The 19,026-nt window shown below is 44.4% G+C and overlaps 1 protein-coding gene across 4 annotated transcripts; it reads left to right on the forward strand.

Moving 5' to 3' along the window:
- Positions 1–18,625, forward strand: TMEM169 (transmembrane protein 169). 4 transcript variants are annotated; one of them, XM_034655151.1, is made up of 4 exons: positions 1–117; positions 13,183–13,301; positions 13,452–13,550; positions 16,092–18,625. In XM_034655151.1, exons 2-4 carry the CDS (start codon positions 13,277–13,279, stop codon positions 16,712–16,714), a joined length of 747 nt encoding a protein of 248 aa, XP_034511042.1. In that variant the 5' UTR covers positions 1–117; positions 13,183–13,276; the 3' UTR covers positions 16,715–18,625. The 4 variants fall into 4 exon arrangements, with proteins under 4 accessions (XP_034511042.1, XP_034511039.1, XP_034511041.1 ...); XM_034655150.1 differs by adding an exon at positions 2,904–3,036 and having other exon boundaries at positions 17–117; positions 13,183–13,550; XM_034655148.1 differs by having other exon boundaries at positions 13,183–13,550.
- Positions 18,626–19,026: the final 401 nt, after the last annotated feature.

Raw genomic sequence — 19,026 nt, forward strand, 5'->3', positions numbered from 1 at the left:
CGCCCCGCCCCTCCCGCCGCCGTCGGTCCCCATCCTCCCCGCGGACGTCTGCTCCCCGGCGGCGGCTGCTTGATTCGGTCTGGGTCGTCTTCCAGACTTTGTCCCCGGCATGTGTAGGTGAGATCCCTTGTTGGTCGGGTTTTTGTTTGTAAATTTCGATGCCATCGTGAGGACCGGAGGAAGGGAAGTAGACAAAAAGCGGGCGCGTGCTCGATTTCCAAAAACCCTCAGTGCTATAGGTCTCATGGTTAATTAAGATGAATTCTCCAGGGCATGGGGGAAAGAGTCGGGACATGCTCTGGCTCCAGGCGCTGTGTGCCTCTGTCTGGGAAGGAAACGGGCAGGCTTGCTGAGGGGGAAGATATCTGGCCTCCAGATCCTTTCGCCCTCTGCAAGGGATGCTGAGCGCTGAGGTGTGTTGGAGGGCGGCGAGGGGTGGGGGATCCAGTTGCAGTTATCCACAGAACCAAGATAATAAATGATCTTAAAAATAAACGCGAGCCCACCTCCACCTCATCTCCCTTTCCCCGCCCAGGAGTGAAGGGAAGAGGCAACCTTTACCAGATTTGAGATCTAATACATAAACGGATGAGTCCGAGGGTGTGTGCTTCCTGCAAAAACGTTAATGTAGGTGTGTGAGGTCCTATCTTCCAGTTCCTTCCTTATGCAGGGAAGCAAGCATTCTGAGGATGGGGGGGGGGGAAGATTTCTCATCCGCAGTTTGATGCCCGGTAGTGGTGAGTTATTATTCAGACTCTCCTCGCTATTGTTCATCTAGCTTCATACTGCCACCCCACCAGAGAGAGCTTACGCCTGGACTGGCCTAGTGAGACTTGGCCTAAGAATTGGGCAGATCTAGGAAACGCGTGTGGTGCTGTGGTCTTAACAGTCCAGGGAACGTGCTATTTCTGTCTGCTGTCAGAGTACTGTATTTTTCCCTACAAGGTATTAAAATGATGTAAAAGCAACCAAATGCATCATTTTTTTTTCTTGGGCCCACCCACCAGCTAGTTATTCACAAACCAAATTAGAAATGAGTCTTGTTAAAAGTGGACTCAGACATCACCTTCTCTCTGATCTTCCCTCACCTTACCCGTCTCTGACCTCCTCTAAGAAATACTTACCCTGGGGCACCTGGGTGGCTTAGCTGGTTAAGCATCTAACTGTTGATTTCAACTGATTTCAACTCAGGTCATGACCTCAGGGCTGTGGGCAGGGAGCCCGCTTGAGATTCTTTCTTTCCCTCTTCTTCTGCCCCTAACCGCCCCCCACCCTCCTGTGCTTTTTCCTCTCTCACTAAAAAAAAAAAAAAAAAAAAAAAAAAAAAAAAAAAAAAAAGGAAAGAAAGAAAACTTGCCCTTCTATTCTTGTTGATGACAGATTCCAATCTATACTCACTAAGAAAGGAAGACATCTTTTCCACCTTCTGCTTCCCATTTGCTAGATAGTGCTTTCATTCCAAGACAAGGTATTTTTTTTTAACAGGACGAGAAATAGTGACTCGGTTCTAAGGGCTTTCCTATTCCAGAAAATTCCATGCTTTCTTTCATGAGAGCAAAGAACACTTTAAATTTCTTTTAAAGATACTTTTATCAAAGATACAACTTAATGTGGTTTGTGATCTGGTCTGGACCTCTGGATTCACAAAGTTTTACTGGGGGGGGGTGGTCAGTGTGGGCCTGGCTCCACCGCAGCCTTTGTATGGCAGCTGAGGGGACTGAGGGATTCTGCAGGCCTCCAGTGAAAAGGTGACTGGACTGGCTAGAAGCCAGTTTTGCCTGCTGAGGATGACAAGGAGCCATTCCTTAGCTGCAAGGACGTTGCAGTCTGAACAGTCAGAAGGGCTCTTTTTCACGTTCCAGAGACAGTCTGTGATGAAGAGAGATGTTGGGGGTCTCTCAGAGATCTGTTAAAATGAAAAGGCATGTGCTCTTTGCCCCGTGTCTCACTTCAGTCAGGGTTTGAAAGTCTGCTAACCCTGAAAGGCCTGGAGGTACAGCAATAGAGGTTCCTTGTTTCTAGATTTGAATTCTGGCTCCTGGTTGAGCCATCTCTTCCCACGGCATCCACGCCACGCTGCATTGGTGTTCCTTTGGCTGAATCAAATGCTACCCTGCGCTCTGCATCCCTGCTCTCTTTGTCCCAGGGAAAAAGGCATCTCCTGAGCCATGATCCTTCCAGACTTCCACTCTGTCATACCCTATTAGCACTGACTCCCTTCATCTCCGGGGACGCTCTTGCAGCTCACCCAGCTTCCCACCCTGCCCCCACCCCATCTGCCTGGAAACTTCATTTTCTTCCTGCCTCAAAGCAGCTGCTGGCTCCTGCTGACAGGGCCTGTGAGATTCTCAACATTGAGCCTCACAGAATCTTGGTGCTAAAAGAATGGCAGTGAGGCATCTAGTCACCCCCACACCCCCACCTTGAAAGAAGAGCAGTCCCGGCCTGAGCCAGCTCACCTAAACGAGACTCTTAACCAGTTCCCAGTATTCTGCCGATGTTTATGGAGTACTTACCCACGTGCCAGGTACTGTTCACGGCGTGGAGGATACAGTACAGTGGACAGTACCCTTAGCTGTCCTTGCCTTTTTTTTTTTTTTTTTTAGATTTTATTTATCTATTTGAGAGGGAGAGAGCATGTGAATGTGAGCAGGGGGAGAGGCGGAGGGAGAGAGAAAGGGAGAAACAGACTCTGTGGAGCCCAACGCGGGGGACTCAATCCCAGGCTCCTGGGATCCTGACCTGAGCTGAAGGCAGACGCTGAACTGACTGAGTCACCCAGGCGCCCCTGTCCTCGCCGTTGTAGAGTGTTTATTCTAGCATGTAGGTATGATGGCAGTGGGAATAGGGCCACTCCTGTTGCCTATGAACAAAGATCAGACAGTGAAGACCCAGTTTTACAGCTCTTAACAATACGGAGATGCTCAAGCTCCTTGGAACCCCGCTGCCCTCACTACCAGGAACTATTTCGCCTGTTGACGAGCCAGAAGCTTCTAGATGGTGAACCAGCCTCAGTGCGAGAGCCTTTTGGGACAGGTAGGTTGAGCAGTGACGAGAAAAACTGCTCACAGCATCATGAAGGAACAGGATATCGTCTAACTCATAACCAATTCGCAGCAACTGGCTAGAGGTTGGGAGTTTTAAGTTGCTGTTCCATCACTGCTCCAATCACTGCCATCAGTCTGAGCCAAATTCCCTTCCACCTTTACATTGTAGAGACTGTCTTCCTGAGAGGGGCTAATGGTTATTTTCAGTGGTAAAATGGTAAGCATTTTATTTCCCAACTCGTGTGGTGCATCTCATGGTAGAAAACCACAATGCTCTTGGAAGAGTGTGGCTACCCCAGACAGATGATATATGGCCTTTTGGGTGACAGATACAGAAATGAGAGAATTGAAAGAGCAGTAAGGGAGAGCAAGGCACAGTTCACTGTAGTAATAGTGGTAAGTTAACTTGAAAATGATCACACTCTACCTTTCCGGCCCCAATTCAGGTTCCTTGGAAGAGGAAGATGTGACCATATGGGTAAAGGTACAAAAAACAACTCTGGGGGGGTAGGGAATTAAAAAACAAAACAAAATAAAAAACCAAACCCGAACAACCCATGATTGTTCTTAAATCAGTGGCACAAGGTGCCCTGATTTGGAAGCTTTATAAACCAAAGGTCGCAAAATAGCAGATCATTTATGTTTTGTTTTGTTTTGGTGGTTTGTCTACGTGGTAATTTATTTAAATTTGGACTAATCACAAGAATTAAAATCAGGAACTTTAACCTGAAATTCCAAACAACCCATACCAAATGGGCCTGTATTTCTCTGTGAAAGCAGTTGGCTGAATGGTGTGGGCTTGGTGGGTGGAAGAGAAGGAAACAGCAACTTCCTATTTTCGAAGAGGTCTGTGCTCTTGTGTTTACCATAGCCCCACCCCCCCTCCTTATTGTAGCCAGAAGGGAAACCGTGGTGTTGTTGCCATTTATTAGCTTTTTCCAGCCATAGTTTATCCATGTAGGTTATTTTCTTTCCTGCAATGTACATTAGGGCAGAGGCTTCAAAGCATCCTGGTTTCTCCACCCACCAAATCCCCCAAGTTATGCTGGATATCTCTATGGGTTTGGAGAAGGCACTGGATCATGTTTGCTCCCAAGACCACCTGGGAGCAGAGAATTGGGAACAGACTCCAGGGAAATCACGCGTGTTAGTGAGAGGTCCTTGAACCAGCAGTGTGATACCACTGCTGAGGTGTGTGTTTTCGGCGGGGGGGGGGGGGGGGGAGGAAATAAGTGACTGAGTGATTGGATGAGAACTGGCCAGCAGAAAGCCAGAACTAGAGTCCTTTGTGATGACTCAGGCCGAGAAAGGCACTATGGCTGGATGGGTATGCTCATTTTGTGGTGTTGTGAGTCTTTGGGTTTTTAACTGAATGCCTAAGAGCGCTTGATTTTCTTTTAGTAAAACTCCTTTTTGGACACTGTTGTCTAGCTCCCTACAGTCAGAGAATACTAGTTGTCTTCGTCTGTGCGGGCTGCTCTAATAAGAATACTACATACTGGGTGGCTTAAATAGCATACATTTTTTTCTCGTAGTTCTGGATGCTGGGAAGTCCAAGATCAAGGGACCGGCAGATCCTGATTTGTAGATGGCCATTTTGTTGCTGTGTCTTTACATGGCAGAAAGAGCAAGAGAGTTCTCTGGGGTCTCTTTTATAAGGACACTAATCTCATGTGTGAGGGCTCCATCCTCATAACCTAATCACCTCCCACAGACTCCACTTCCTCGTACTGCCACTTGGGGGTTAAGATTTCAACATACGAATTTGGAAGGGCCAAAAACATTCAGCCACGATAGTACAGAACACATTGAGCTCTCCAGTGGGTTTCTGGTGGGGCTGAGCCAGCAACAGTGTGATATCCTTTGTACTGGACAGCTGAGTTTAGAATTCCTGGGCCACCTGGGAAAATAAAAACTGCTTAAAGCACTCATTACCAGGGATGATGTCATTTTATGCTCTAACTTTGAAATGTGTTTCAAGATCTGCGTATGCATCAAGGTTGACAAATTAGAGCGCAGCAAAGAGGGTGACACATAAAATAACGTTTTGGACAATTCCAGTATATTAGGTAGGATTTCTGTGGCTGCTTTAAGAAACCAAAATAATCCTGGATTAAAAGAAGATAAATATTGGGGTGCCTGGGTGGTACAGTCGTATAAGCAGCCTACTCTTGGTTTTGGCTCAGGTCGTGATCTCAGGATCGTTGAGATCAAGTCCCAGGTCAGGCTCCTGTCACAGCATGGAGTCTGCCTGAGAGTCTCTCTCCCTCTCCCTCTGCCCCTTCCGCTAATGCTTGCTCTCTCTCTAAGATAAATCTTTCAAAAGAATAAACCAAGATATTTTTCTCTCGTATTACAATCCAGAGGAAGAGGGTTTATGGCTTTTCTAGTGGCTTTTATTCTTTCTGTCTCAGACCACTGTCATCTCTATGGGGTTGCCTTTGTCTGCCTGGCCAAAGATGGTTCATCAAATTCACACTCCAGCTCTCAAGAAGGTGAAAAGAGGAAAGAGAGGGCCAAGCAGGGAAGTTGCACACATCACATCTGCTCACATGCCTTTGGCCAGAGACTGGTCATATGATCACACCTGATGCAAGGGATGCTGGGAACTGTTATCTTTAGGAGGGAAGTCATGTGACCAGAGGAACCCTCCATTATTGGAGGAGAAGATAGATACAATTGTACCATAACAGGGTTTATTGAGCATAGAGGAACTTTTAATCTCTCTTTTTTTTAAGATTAAAAAAAGTTGTTTTAAGTAATCTCTACACCGAATGTGGGATTTGAACTTACAGCCCTGAGATCAAGAGTCAGACCCTCCAGCCACTGAGCCAGCCAGACGCCCTTTAATGTCTCTTTGTTTTTTTTTTATTTTTATTTTTTAAAGATTTTATTTATTCATTTGACAGAGATAGAGATGGCTAGAGAGAGAGGGAACACAAGCAGGGGGAGTGGGAGAGGAAGAAGCAGGCCTCCAATGGAGGAGCCTGATGTGGGGCTCGATCCCAGAACGCCGGGATCACGCCCTGAGCTGCAGGCAGATGCTCAACAACTGAGCCACCCAGGCGCCCCTTAATGTCTCTTTATTAAACTTTTCTTCAGTCTCAGTCTTTGACAAAGTCAGGCTAATCTTCAATTGCTACCAGTTCAAACTGCCCTTCCAACCCAAATTGTTAATCCAATGACTTAAAATTTGTTTATTGAACACCTGTGTGTTGGCCTACTTATATGGTACCATTTCCTAGACCTTACAGTCTAGTAGAGGAGTTAGAAAATATACAAGCAAAATTAAGAAATAGAATTTGGGGCAGCTGGGTGGTTCTGTCGGTTAAGGGTCTGTCTTCAGCTCGGGTCATGGTCCCAGGGTCCCAGATCGAACCCCCATGTCAGGCTCCCTGCTCAGCAGGGAGTCTGCTTCGCCCTCTACCTCTGTCCTCCCCTGCTCATGCTCTCTCGCTCGCTCACTCTCTCAAATAAATAAATAAATAAATAAAATCTTTTAAAAAAAAGAAGAAGAAGAAGAAATAGAAATTAATTACAGATGTTGATAAGTCTTGTACAGGAAACAGGCTGTTGTGATAAAGAATCATGAAAGGCAGGGCAGGGAGCCTATTTTAGGTTTGATGTTAGGAAAGCTTTGGAGGAGCTGACAAGTGAACAGAAACTTGGGAAAATACAAAGGAGATGGCCGTGTGACAGGGCGAGATGAAAACGGAGCCCAAGCAAGGCAGACAGTATTTTTTTTTTAATATTTTATTTATTTATTTGACAGAGATAGAGACAGCCAGCGAGAGTGGGAACACAAGCAGGGGGAGTGGGAGAGGAAGAAGCAGGCTCACAGCAGAGGAGCCTGATGTGGGGCTCAAACCCATAACGCTGGGATCACGCCCTGAGCCGAAGGCAGACGCTTAACCGCTGTGCCACCCAGGCGCCCCAAGGCAGACAGTATTAAGGCCTCAAGTGCGATAACATTTGGTGCTCCTGAGGAATGTGTAGGCAGCCAATGCGGTTGTAGCATAGGAGGTAAATAGGAAGGAGGGTGGTATCTTGCATAGGATGGCAGGATGGAGAGGGGCCATGCCACGCAGGTCCTTAGGCCACGTGAAAAAGTTTGGATTTTGTTTTACACCAATGAGAAATTACTGGATATTTTCAGCAGAAAACAGCATGAGTTTATGTTTTCAAAAGATCTTTCTTACTGCTGAGTGGAGAATTGACTGGAAGACAGCAAGAGTAGAAGCCAGAAGGTAAAGAGAACTTTTTAGAACCACACATGAGAAAGGATGGCCTTGGGTGTCTGGGTGGCTCAGCTGGTTAAGGTCTACTCTTGGTTTTGGCTCAGGTCATGGTCTCCCTGGGATCCAGCCCCATGCCGAGCCCTGCATCGGGCTCCACACACAGAGGCATGAGCTTAGCTCTCTCTCTCTCAAATAAACAAAATCTAGAAAGAAAGAAAGAAGAATGAAAGAAAGAAAGAAAGAAAGAAAGAAAGAAAGAAAGAAAGAAAGGAAGGAAGACAAAACAGTAGACAACATTAGACAAAAACAGTAGAAATAGAGGTGGGAAAAAGTGGTGGAATGAATTTAAAAATTATCTGGAGAATTTCCTTTCAGAGTGACTTAAAATCACTCTTTATGCATGAGAGTCTAAGCATGTTCTTTAAAACCTGTTTTTCCCCCTAGGATTCCCAAAACTTTCTAGTTAGTGGTTGATTGAAGTTAGTGTCCTGCTGTATCACATTTGTTAATAACCTTTAGACCGAGGTCATATGGAGGATGGGCGAGGCCGAATTTTCGGAGAAAAGAGCAAAGTCCTATCTCTTCTTTTACCTCTGTTGATCAAAGCCTTGGAAACTGGGGATATTTGTTTTACTCTCTCTTTTATGCAATCTAAAAGGAAGGAGAAATGTTCAGAACCTGCTTCTCAGATCAGATATTAACAGCATAATAAAATGTACAAAAACGGGGAAGATAATTAAGCCTTCCTTTCTTAACAGTTATAGCCTATTTCTTTTTTTTTTTAAGATTTTATTTATTTTTTTGAGAGTGAGAGAGAGAGAGCACAAGCAGGAGAGGAGCAGAGGGAGAGGGAGAAGCAGGCTCCACAGGAGTCCAACAGCAGCTAGATCTCATGACCCTGAGATCATGACCTGAGCTGAAATCAAGAGTCAGTTGCTAAACCAACTGAGCCACCCAGCAACCCCCTTTATATCCTATTTCTGATCAGGCACTTTCCCTTCCCCTCTGTCCTCTCAGGTCAACAAGGACACAATGAGTGTTTGCTACATGTCTAGTCATAGGGTCTCTGATTGGAGGTGAAGAAGTATAAGACAGGTCCTGATTTCTAAAATTGTGTCATCTCCCTGGGAAGATGAATGAAAAATAATGAAGCCATTCATACTCAATACCAGATGATATGAAATGCTGCATAATTAAGCACTGAGAGAGCATAGTACTGATGACAAATGCTACTGAAATACAGAGTAGACGAAGGCAAAAGAAAGGGATTGGAAACTAACCTTTATGAAATATGAATCCATCGTAAGCATTTTATACGTGAACACTCATTCCGTCCTCCCCACTCTTCTTCAACAATAGGACTGGGGTGGGGGCAAACGGGTAGGCTGGAGTGGTCACAGAAGGGGACACGAGTGAGTGAGTCTGTCTTGACCCAGGCTTGAAACAGGTGGAGAAGAGTGAAGGTCATGATGGAACCAACATAAGTTCATGTGTTTACTAGTCATGTTGTGGGGAAGGGGCGTGGATGGGGAGAGCCTCAAACTCCAGACAGACCCTTGAGATATAGTTTAGTCAGTCATGGCAAGATAGTGATGACTACTGGACAACATAAAAATGATGTTTTATTTTCTTAATCACCATTTAACATGGTTGAGGAAGAATTCTGAAATGGAAGGTGAGAAGCCAGCTTGGAGGAAGCAGTATTAGAGGCATATGGGGGTAGGAGAAATTCAAGTGAATACATTAACAAAGAGATTTCATAGAATGAGTGGCAGGACTTAGAGACTGATTACTGTTAGAAACATAGGAAACTATCCCTAACATGGGAAATAGATTCATCAAAGACAACTTTAGGGGTTTAAGTATAGAATCGTGGGTAAATGCTGGCAGACAGTGTGGCACCATGAATAGATCACGGGCTTTGAAAATGAGCAAACTTGGCTGTAAGTCCCAGCCCCACTATTATGTAACCTTGAGCAAATTGCTCCTCTAAATGGGAATAATAATAGTACCTACTTCACTGGTTTGCTAAGACAATTAAACAATATGATTACTGTAAAGCACTTAGAACAGCACCTGACACATAGTAAACATCCAATAAGTTTTACTTGTTACTAATTTTAAGTCCAAATGTCCTTATTTTTAAAGTACTGTTTGTTTCTTAAGATTGCTGCGCCTAGGACAATTGTGGCACATAGTATTGTCCAAGAAAATATTAGAATGTAATGAAATGTGAAAACCATGTATAAGCAACTAACACAGAGACTAACAAATGATACAGTCAGCAAATGTCATCTTTTATGAGAATAGGCACAACATAAATGTTGTAGGATTTCCTTATCCACCCCTTTCTTCTTTCCCTTCCCCCTTTACCTATTCTCTTGGTAACACTAAGAAGTTAAGTCAGCTAGAAATAAAGATGATGAGTTTGGTTTGAACATGCATAGCCAGAAATGATGAGATTTTTAAGTGGAGAATATCCACTAGGCTGCTGGAAATCCATCCAGATGATACATTAATTCTTGACATCTATATTTGGGCATTCTTGGCATAGAGTTATCCTGCAGAGGTGGGCAGGAAGGCTCCATATTTCAACAGGAGGAAAAGAATGTATTGTTGAGAATAGAGGGCAATTGGTTGAGAATTGAGTCTCTAAAGTGCCGGCTATTATGGGTGAAAGAGACAGACGAGGGAGTAAAGGAGGCAAAAGGAGGATTTGAGAGGTAGCAAGAGAATGAAGGTAGAAAGTCAAAGGAGGTAAGGGAAGGCTACCAAGAAAGACCTGGAAATAAGCAGAATTAGGGCTCTGGTATGGACAAGGAGAATAAGAATGGTAAAATTGTCACTGTGGTCACACTGGTGACTTTCAAGTCTGTATTATTCCACACAGAAAAGAGTGGCTCTATCACCAAAGGAAAGAGGAATGAGGTTGAGACAGCAAAAACCAAAACAAACAAACAAGCAAGCAAACAACAACAACAAAAACCCAAACCACACATACACAAAACCCCACACAAAACAAAAACCCATCAGCTATCTACTGCAGCCACCACTAATACTTGACTTCTTCTAAATGTTAGTGGGAAGATTCTGGGCTTTTAAAGTGATGCAATTTAGGCTTAAATCCAGGGTCTCTCACTTCTTTATTTAACAGTGAGCTTGTTGAGATGTGCCAACGAGTAACATGTATAAAAAATTTAGCTTACAGCCTGGCACCTAAGGCTTGATAAATGCTCATTTCCTGGCCTATTCCTTATCTTTCCACGTGACTTACCTGTGTGCATATAGGGTGTGTGTACGTGTGTGTGTGTGTGTGTGTGTGTGTGTTAGAAAGCAATTTGGGAGAAGGGAGGAAAAGGTGGTAAAGAGAACAGATCATTGAGAGGATGAACTGATAACGACTGGCTGTAGACTATTGATAGAGAAGCTTAGTTATGAAACAAAAAGAGGAACAGGACATCGGATAGGGTCGGTGCCAAGGTAAAGCTTGCTTTTCCACACAGGGACTTCTGGGTTTGTTTGCAGCCAAAAAGGAATCAGCAAAGCGGAGAAGTTAGAGCTATTAGAAAGGGAGGAAATCAAGGATGAGGAAGATAGAAGATCAAGAGTACAGTTGAGGGGCACCCGGCTTGATCTTGGGGTTGTGAGTTTGGGCCCCATGTTGGGTATAGAGATTACTCAAAAAATAAATAAATAAACTTAAAAAACAAAAAAGTACAGTTGAAGTGGTCAAGAAAAATATCTGCTCCCAGATCACTCACTCTGAGGGAAACCAGACACTGTCATGAGGACACTCAAACAGCCCATGGAGAGGCCCACATAGGAAGGAGCTGAGTCCTCACCATGCAAGTGTGCCATCTTGGAAGCTGTCACTGTAGTCATTAAAGAAAGGTATTTTCCCAGTAAAATTTCCAATAATAATGGCTAATAACATGACCACTTGTCTTCTCTGGGTTTGTTAAAAGTGCATGATATCCATTGGATATCATCCATTGGTGATATCCAGTGGAATATCACCATTTTGCAACTCCTAATGAATTAATGGGTCTAGCCAATGATTATCAGTGGCTACTAATTTCACAAAAAAATGGCCAAATTGCCATTAGGTGTGTTTGGGTAAAAGTATAAAATGTGCTCTATAACATTGTCTGGCCAAAACAACCAACCCAAAACATTCCAGCATGAATCCGATCAACCCTGTTTAGCTACCAATTTACAGGAAATACATGGTTCAGAGGAACACCCTAGGGAAATGCAGTCAGCAAAATCTAGGCTGTGTGAATCTGCAAGGTAAACGACTGCTTTCTTTAACAAAGAAACTGGAAGGGAAATAATTAGAGGGCGAACATACAGACCTGTCCGATAGAGTAGTCAGTAGCCACATGTGGCTCTTTTTAAATTGGTTAGAATTCAATAAAAAAAAAAAAAAGCATTTCCTCAGTTGCACTAGCATCATTTGAGGTGCAATGCAGAAATGTAATTGGACAGCCTACCATGCACAATTAGGCATAGGATCTGTGTGCATTGTGTAGACCTTATTGGGATCCGAATTCCAGAAAATAGACTTTAAACTGTTAAACAAACAGGGAAATTTGAACTGACTGGATATTTGATGATATTAAAGAACTGTTTTTTAAAAATGAGGTGTGATGATGATACTATGCTTATCTTTTTTTTTTAAAGACTCCTTATATGGAAGAGGTACATACTGAAATAGATGAAATGGTGTGTGAGATTTGCCTTTAAATAAATTGGCTATGAATATTTTGATTATTGTTGAACCTGGGTGATAGGGACAACGAGGGGTCCTTAAAATTGTTCTCTTTTGTACAAGTTTGCCTCTTTCCATGATAAAAATGTTTTCCATTTAGTATGCTTGAAACTGTCCATAATAACATACTTTTGAGTTTTTTTTTGTTTGTTTGTTGTAGTTTTTGTTTTAAAAAGCATATGAGCAGGGCACCTGTCTGGCTCTGCTGGTACAGCATGAGACTCTTGATCTCAGGGTGGTGAGTCTGAGTCCCACATTGGGTGTAGAGATTACTTAAAAATGAAATCTTTAAAAAAATATAAAGCATCGAGCAGCTAACTGCCTAAATATGACTGGCTGGGTATTTGCTAATATTTCCTCCTCAGTAGCAGCACTGAAAGCATTTCTCTCCTCTTAATGGTTCAATGCACCCAAATCACAGGCCAATCAATGTCTTTAAAAGATGTTGTATAGACTCTCCTCTCTCTCTACCTCTCTTCGCCTGGAGAGCAGAAAGAGGAGAGAGAATCTTAAGAGTGGAAAACTACATCCTCTCCGCTGGTCTCCCCACATGTAATAGGACAGATCCCAGGAATTTTGGGATCGTGGGCTAACAAGAAGCCAGGAGACATGTGCTATTCACAGAATACCATCGTAGATGTCATTGGTGACATTGTGCTATCTTTGGGGAGCTTACTGAAAGTTCCATTCATCCTTTTGAATATGGTTGTAATGCAGGACTCGACAGCCAGGTGCCTGGAGTACTGGCCCCAGCCATCCACATTGTCATGTTTGGTGGGAGCGAGAGTAGTTCTTAAATCCCATTTATTTATAAGGCTTCTTCACCCAACTTCCTCATACTCAACATCTCCAGCTAACCTGATAGGTTTTACATAATATTATAAGTTTGCATAATTGACAAAAATATTATTGGAACACAAAATAAAATTTTATTCATAATAATCCAACCTTGTGAGAGAATTTCTGCAGCACTCCCAAAATACCATGTTATGAGAAGTAAAGGGAGGAGAGGCCAAGTCGAGAATCATTTCCCAGACCCCTTTCCATCTCATCCTATTTCCTTCCTGTTGATAGTTTGCTTTCCTATCTTTCCTGTGGAACTCACTGATGGAACATCTTTACATAGCCCCATCCAGGAAGAAGCTCTGTGATGTCTGGATCGTGAGTCTGCTCAAGCAAGTCAGACCCTTTACGAGGAATAACTAGACGTGAGGACGAGGATGGACGAGTTGGCAGCCGTAGAAGGTGAGGGCCAGCTCCCAAGCCCCCACCACCAGGGCTCTTTGAGGAGGGCTGTGGCTGCTGCCTTAGCCCTGGGTGGGGAATCCACGCTGGGTCGCCAGAAAAAGAAGAGGAAAGAGTCCCGCCCTGAATCTATCATCATTTACCGGTCAGAAAATGAGAAACTGGATGAGGAGCCCGGGGAATCAGAAGGTGGAGACAGGCCCAAAGAAGAGGAGGGAGATGATTTCCTAGACTATCCTGCAGATGATGGTAAGTCTCTGGGGCCACTTACTTAAAGCTACAGGAAGGGATGAGGATTCTCCAAGAGACAGACGGATTTGCTCACTGACCTACTTCGTCTTGTTGATACAGTTCTTTCTGCAGTGTTACAGCCTTCATTCAACAAATTGGCAGTATTTATTAAGCATTGACTATGTTCTCTTTGCAGTGATGTGGAGGAGATCTCTGTCCTTTCTGAAACCCTAGTGTAATAGAAGAGACCAATTTATACACAAAAATTAGTAATACAAGCAGACTGAGCCAATTATTTAGTTATTTTTAAGACTATGCTAATCATTTAAGACATGTAAGATACAGAAGCTAATAGTTGACTTTTATACTACTCAGGAACATGCGAATTACAACAGTAGTGACTTATAATATTCCTTTACATGTATGGTGGCCAAATATTGGGTAAACTATGATAACGTCAATGTGAGCAAATAGATGTACCGTCAGTATACCTCAAGTGGAAATGGAATTCTGTTTTACTCACTTTGTAGGGACATTTATCAGTATTTATTAAATTCAAACTGCATATCTTATGTTCTAGAAATTCTCAGTATCTACCCCATGAAACTTAGGCCCGTGGGCAGAAGGATGCATGTATAAGCATGTCTGTTGCTGCTAACGAGGCCGTGGAGTGTCCAAATTAAGCATCACCGCGTAGCAGCAGACAAACGAAGTAGATTTATTTGTGTAGCTGCGTTGCTGTCTGAGACATAGCAGTGGACGAGACAAGCAACATGTCTGCTCTTGTGCAGCTCACCTTCTAGTCCAGGGAAGACAGACAGTGAACAAGGCAGTCAATCAAAGGTAATTTCAGGTAGCGGTGTGAGTAAAGACAATAAACCACGGTGATGGGAAATAACTGGTGAAGGGCGTAAGGGAAGAGATTGCGTGGCCGCGCGAGGACCTCTGGGAAGTGACCCTTGAGTTGATCCAAATGAAATGAAGAGGCAGCTAGGAAATGGTTTTGGGCAGAGCTTTTAGGGAGGGGGAGCAGCAGGGGCCAAGACCCTAAGATGGAAGCACCGCTGGCCTATTTATAGAATGGAGCTCTTTCTATGGACGGGGTGCAGAGAACAACGGGGGAGGACGAGCGGCAGTGGTGAAGGGGATCGTGCCGGGCCTTGCGAGTCATAGTAAAGAGTTTGGGATTTGATAAAAGTGCAAGCGGAAGTCAGTGGAGAACTTTTAAGCAAAGGAGAGATATCATCTTATTTCTAAACCACCACTCTGGCTTCTCTATAGAGTGGATTCTAAGGGGTAAGAGTGGAAGCTGGTGAGAGACTGTCCTGTCACTGCAGCCACAATAGCACCAATGTAGAAGCCTGGACCAGGGTGACTGCAGGAGAGCTAGCTAGGGAAGACAGGCGGCATTCTTCTTCTTCTTCTTCTTTTTTTTTTTTTTTTTAAGATTTTATGTATTTCTCAGAGAGAGAGAGAGCACAAGCAGGGGGAGCAGCAGGCAGAGAGAGAAGCAGGCTCCCTGCTGAGCAAGGAGCCCGATGCAGGACTCGATCCCAGGACCCTGGGTTCATGACCTGAGCCAAAGGCAGATGCTTACCTGACTGAGCCACCCAGCTGTCCCGACAGGCTGGACTCTGTGTCCGATCTGGAACTAGCTCATGGATCGGAGGTAGGGAGTAAGAGAAAGAGAAGAGTCAACAGTGACTCCTGGGGTTTTGGCAGGAGCAACAGAGAAGTAAGTGGTGGTGTCCTTTACTGAGATGAGGAAGATTGTGAAATCATTAGGCTTGGGGAGAACAGTGCAACCATTCTACCTCTTCCAGCCGTGGAGCAGGGAGTCCAGCCTCTGCTCTCCTCCACCTTGCCTTCTAGACAACATTTCACATACCAAGGGCCACAGACTTCTGTGTTTCAATATCTCCGGTCTGACTCCAGGATGACCAAAGGATGACCATTCAGTGGTGGTGGTGGTGGTGTGTGGGTATGTGTATGAGGAGGGTGCACATGTGTGATATGTGTGGTGTGTGTGTCCAGAGCTTGGACATGAGGGCCGAGATGACCACAGGCATGCGAGGAAGCCTCGTCTCAGGGAAGCACGGAGACAGGGATGAGCAGGGACAGGGAGAGCACTGCCCATCAGGAGGGCACACACGCAGCACGATCTTCACACACATAGTGGATACTCTTGCACTTACAGAGATAAGATCCTTATAAAGTGGAGTCTATGGCGAAGTTCCTCACAGCCCTCCATATCATAGAGATCGTGCCAAGACTGAGCCCCAGGAAAGTGGAGGGAGAATTTGAAAAGCAAGTTAACCTGCTTCACAACTTTTTCAGAGCCCACATGTGTGGAGTAAGAGTTCCCCGGGGGAGTCATAATATCAGGAATCGCTTCCCTGAGGGAGAGCCACCCACTGCGTCCCTGAGCCATGGACTCCAGAACCGTGCCAGGTGCTATAGAAACAGGAACTGTGGTATTCAGCCTTCAGCTCAGGTGATGACACTGTGATGACATGTCCACTCTTCTGACCTTAATGTCACCTCCTTGATGCCCTGCAGGGATGTGGAACATGCCTTTGGACAGCCGCTATGTCACATTAACTGGGACCATCACACGAGGGAAGAAAAAGGGCCAGATGGTGGACATCCATGTCACACTGACGGAGAAGGAGCTGCAAGAACTGACCAAGCCCAAAGGGTCATCAAGGGAGATAACACCCGAAGACAGAAAGGCCTGCCAAATGGGAGCAGACCGTGGGCCTCATGTGGTCCTCTGGACGCTGGTCTGTCTGCCTGTGGTCTTTACCCTCTCTTTTGTCGTCTCCTTCTACTACGGCACTATCACCTGGTACAACGTCTTCCTTGTGTACAACGAGGAGAGGACCTTCTGGCACAAGATCTCATGTTGCCCCTGCCTCATTCTCTTCTACCCAGTGCTCATCATGGCCATGGCCTCTTCCCTGGGCCTCTATGCTGCTGTGGTCCAGCTCTCATGGTCCTGGGGAGCATGGTGGCAAGCTGCTCGGGACATGGAGAAAGGCTTCTGTGGCTGGCTCTGCAGCAAGCTAGGTCTGGAGGACTGTTCTCCCTACAGCATTGTAGAGTTGCTTGAATCTGACGATATCTCAGGCAATCTCTCCAACAAGGACCCCACCCAGGAAGTAGAAACTTCCACTGTCTAAACTTCCAACAACTTATGGCCTTCTCTGGACCCAGTAGCCTATATATCATCTCCCAATTCCAGAAGATTCTATCTTAGAAATTAAACCCCTACCCCTCTCAGTTCTGGAAAATTCTAGCCCACACTGTTCTGTTCTACCATCTTGGCGGTTCCAGGAGGGCAGGGGACAGAAAAGCAATTTGTGCCAAAACAGTCTATCCACAGATGAATTCTTCTCATTCCCTGTCCTAAAATGACCATTTATCTGGGACAGGGAGCTCAGTTGTGTGTAAGTTCAGGAGTTTGAAGATGTTACTGGTGCCTGGAACCCAGGGAAGTATGTAACTAAATGGGACAGGGAGGAAAAGGAGGCTGCAGGGAGACCAAGTTCCCCAAAAACATAATGAGGAGGATGGAGAGAAACACTTAGGAAGCAGGGCTACCATAGTGTAGCAGAATGTAAAGATTTGTTTGTATCATTTAGATTTTGGTTTGGTGGCATATAATTCAAATCCTAAAATATCCAGGTTTAAACAAGACAGAAGGTTTTTCTTTCTTGTCCAGAAGTCTGGAGGCAGACCATCAGGGGACCTGATGAAGTCATCCAAACCCCAGGCTTTATTCCCCTACCATTAGTAGGATATAGCTCTCTTTGTCCTTATCCTCAGCACCTCATCTCCAGGCATCACATCCATGGTTCTTGCAGAACAGAGGAAGGGGCAAAGAAGTGCACATCTTCCCTGTTAAAGGAGACTTCCCAGAAGTCTCACTCAACACTTCCTGGATTTCATTGACTAGGCCTTAGTCACATGACCTCACAGGCAAAAAGAGACTGGGACATGTAGTCTTTTGGTTAGGCAGCTATATTCTAGGTTAAATATTTGGGTTCTGCTAACTGAAGCAAAAAGAGAAACATGGCTGTTTTGGTAGGCATAAGAGAATCTCTGCCTCATGGTAATTATTTAAATATATTCAGATCCCAAACTGCTAGTATAGTTTTATTTATTTATTTATTTATTTATTTATTTATTTATTTAGGACTGAATGTTACACAGAGAATTTATACATAGATACTAGTTACATATACTATGTATATGCTATAAATAGATATTAGCAGCTCATGTACTTTGCAATTAGTCTGTAATGTCATGTGGTTTCAGGGTTTTTAGAAAGGAAGAGTGAAGAGTTGAATACAATTAGTAGCATAACTTTTTTCCTGGTAGTGAAGGCAGGACCGGGTAGTGATATTTAATTTAACCTGCATATTAGATAAATGGAGTGACATATTTTGGGACTCTTAAATTTTTTAAGAGGGATTGCAGATGTCCCCCAACAGGGATCAGTAGCCCTAAGCACGTAGAAGACAGCATTAGCTTTCTGTGGTTTGGCAAGACCTCACAGCCTCACTCGCTCCGACCTTACTGGAGTTTAAGGAACAGTATCTTCGCCGTGCTGTGAAATTGTGTCTTCCTGGCCACTAGGGAGAGTACACCAGATGAATAGAATCTGAACTTCTTTTTTCTTTTTAAATTTATTCCTGAGGGTGTCTTTCTAATGTCAAAAACTCAAATCCCAAGAGATCAAGAAGATTTTGGAAGTGTGGGTCCTTACTAGAACAGCTGGTGCCCGTTTCTTGTTCATGTCTCAGGAAGAAGCTGTGTAAAGAACTGCTGTGAATCAAAGCAGACGGGTCAGTAGTGCTTCCCCATAGAAGGCCACGGACGTTTGCCTCAAGTATGGTGAATGCCACTGTCAGAAGAACCCCCTTGAAAAACAACAACAACAACAACAACAAAAACTATTAGTAGTTTCACACAAACAAAACTCTGCCCAGCATTTTTGAAAGTAATCTTGGTGCTCTTCGGTGCTTTGCAGAAATGTAAACAATTGAAATGAAGACAAAGAAAATAAAAATAAAATCGAATTAACTTTGTTCACGTGGTCTTTGAATTTCTCCAAAATTGCTTTGAATGCTACCGTTTGCAGAAAAAGAGTGAGCATGATCGCTGTCCTATGTATGTATGACGATCTTAATGTGGATTCTTAAGTCTTGACTCTTTCCACGTACCACTAATTTGTGGGGATTCCATGTAGGTAGACTGTTTCACAGAGATCACATATTTACCTAAGCCTCCATTAGGAAGTTGCAACTGCATTTGTCACATTTTTCTGGGATTAGGGAAACCAATGGCCAAGGCCAAAAATGATTAGGACTGGGGTATGGTGGCCGTGGTGGAATGGAGGAGGATGGGGTGAGGGTGGGGGCCACGGGATACTGAGATGAAGTGGAAATGGCCCTCAGCCTAACTAGGCTCACAACCTCGTGGAAGAAAC

The sequence above is a fragment of the Ailuropoda melanoleuca genome, chromosome 2 (genome assembly GCF_002007445.2).
Source record: "Ailuropoda melanoleuca isolate Jingjing chromosome 2, ASM200744v2, whole genome shotgun sequence".
Taxonomy (NCBI): domain Eukaryota; kingdom Metazoa; phylum Chordata; class Mammalia; order Carnivora; family Ursidae; genus Ailuropoda; species Ailuropoda melanoleuca.

Coding starts and splice junctions, on each gene's coding strand:
- TMEM169 (XM_034655148.1), top strand. CDS start 13,277: ATGGACGAGTTGGCAGCCGTAGAAGGTGAGGGCCAGCTCCCAAGCCCC. Junction 13,551..16,091: donor AGACTATCCTGCAGATGATG/GTAAGTCTCTGG, acceptor GATGCCCTGCAG/GGATGTGGAACATGCCTTTG.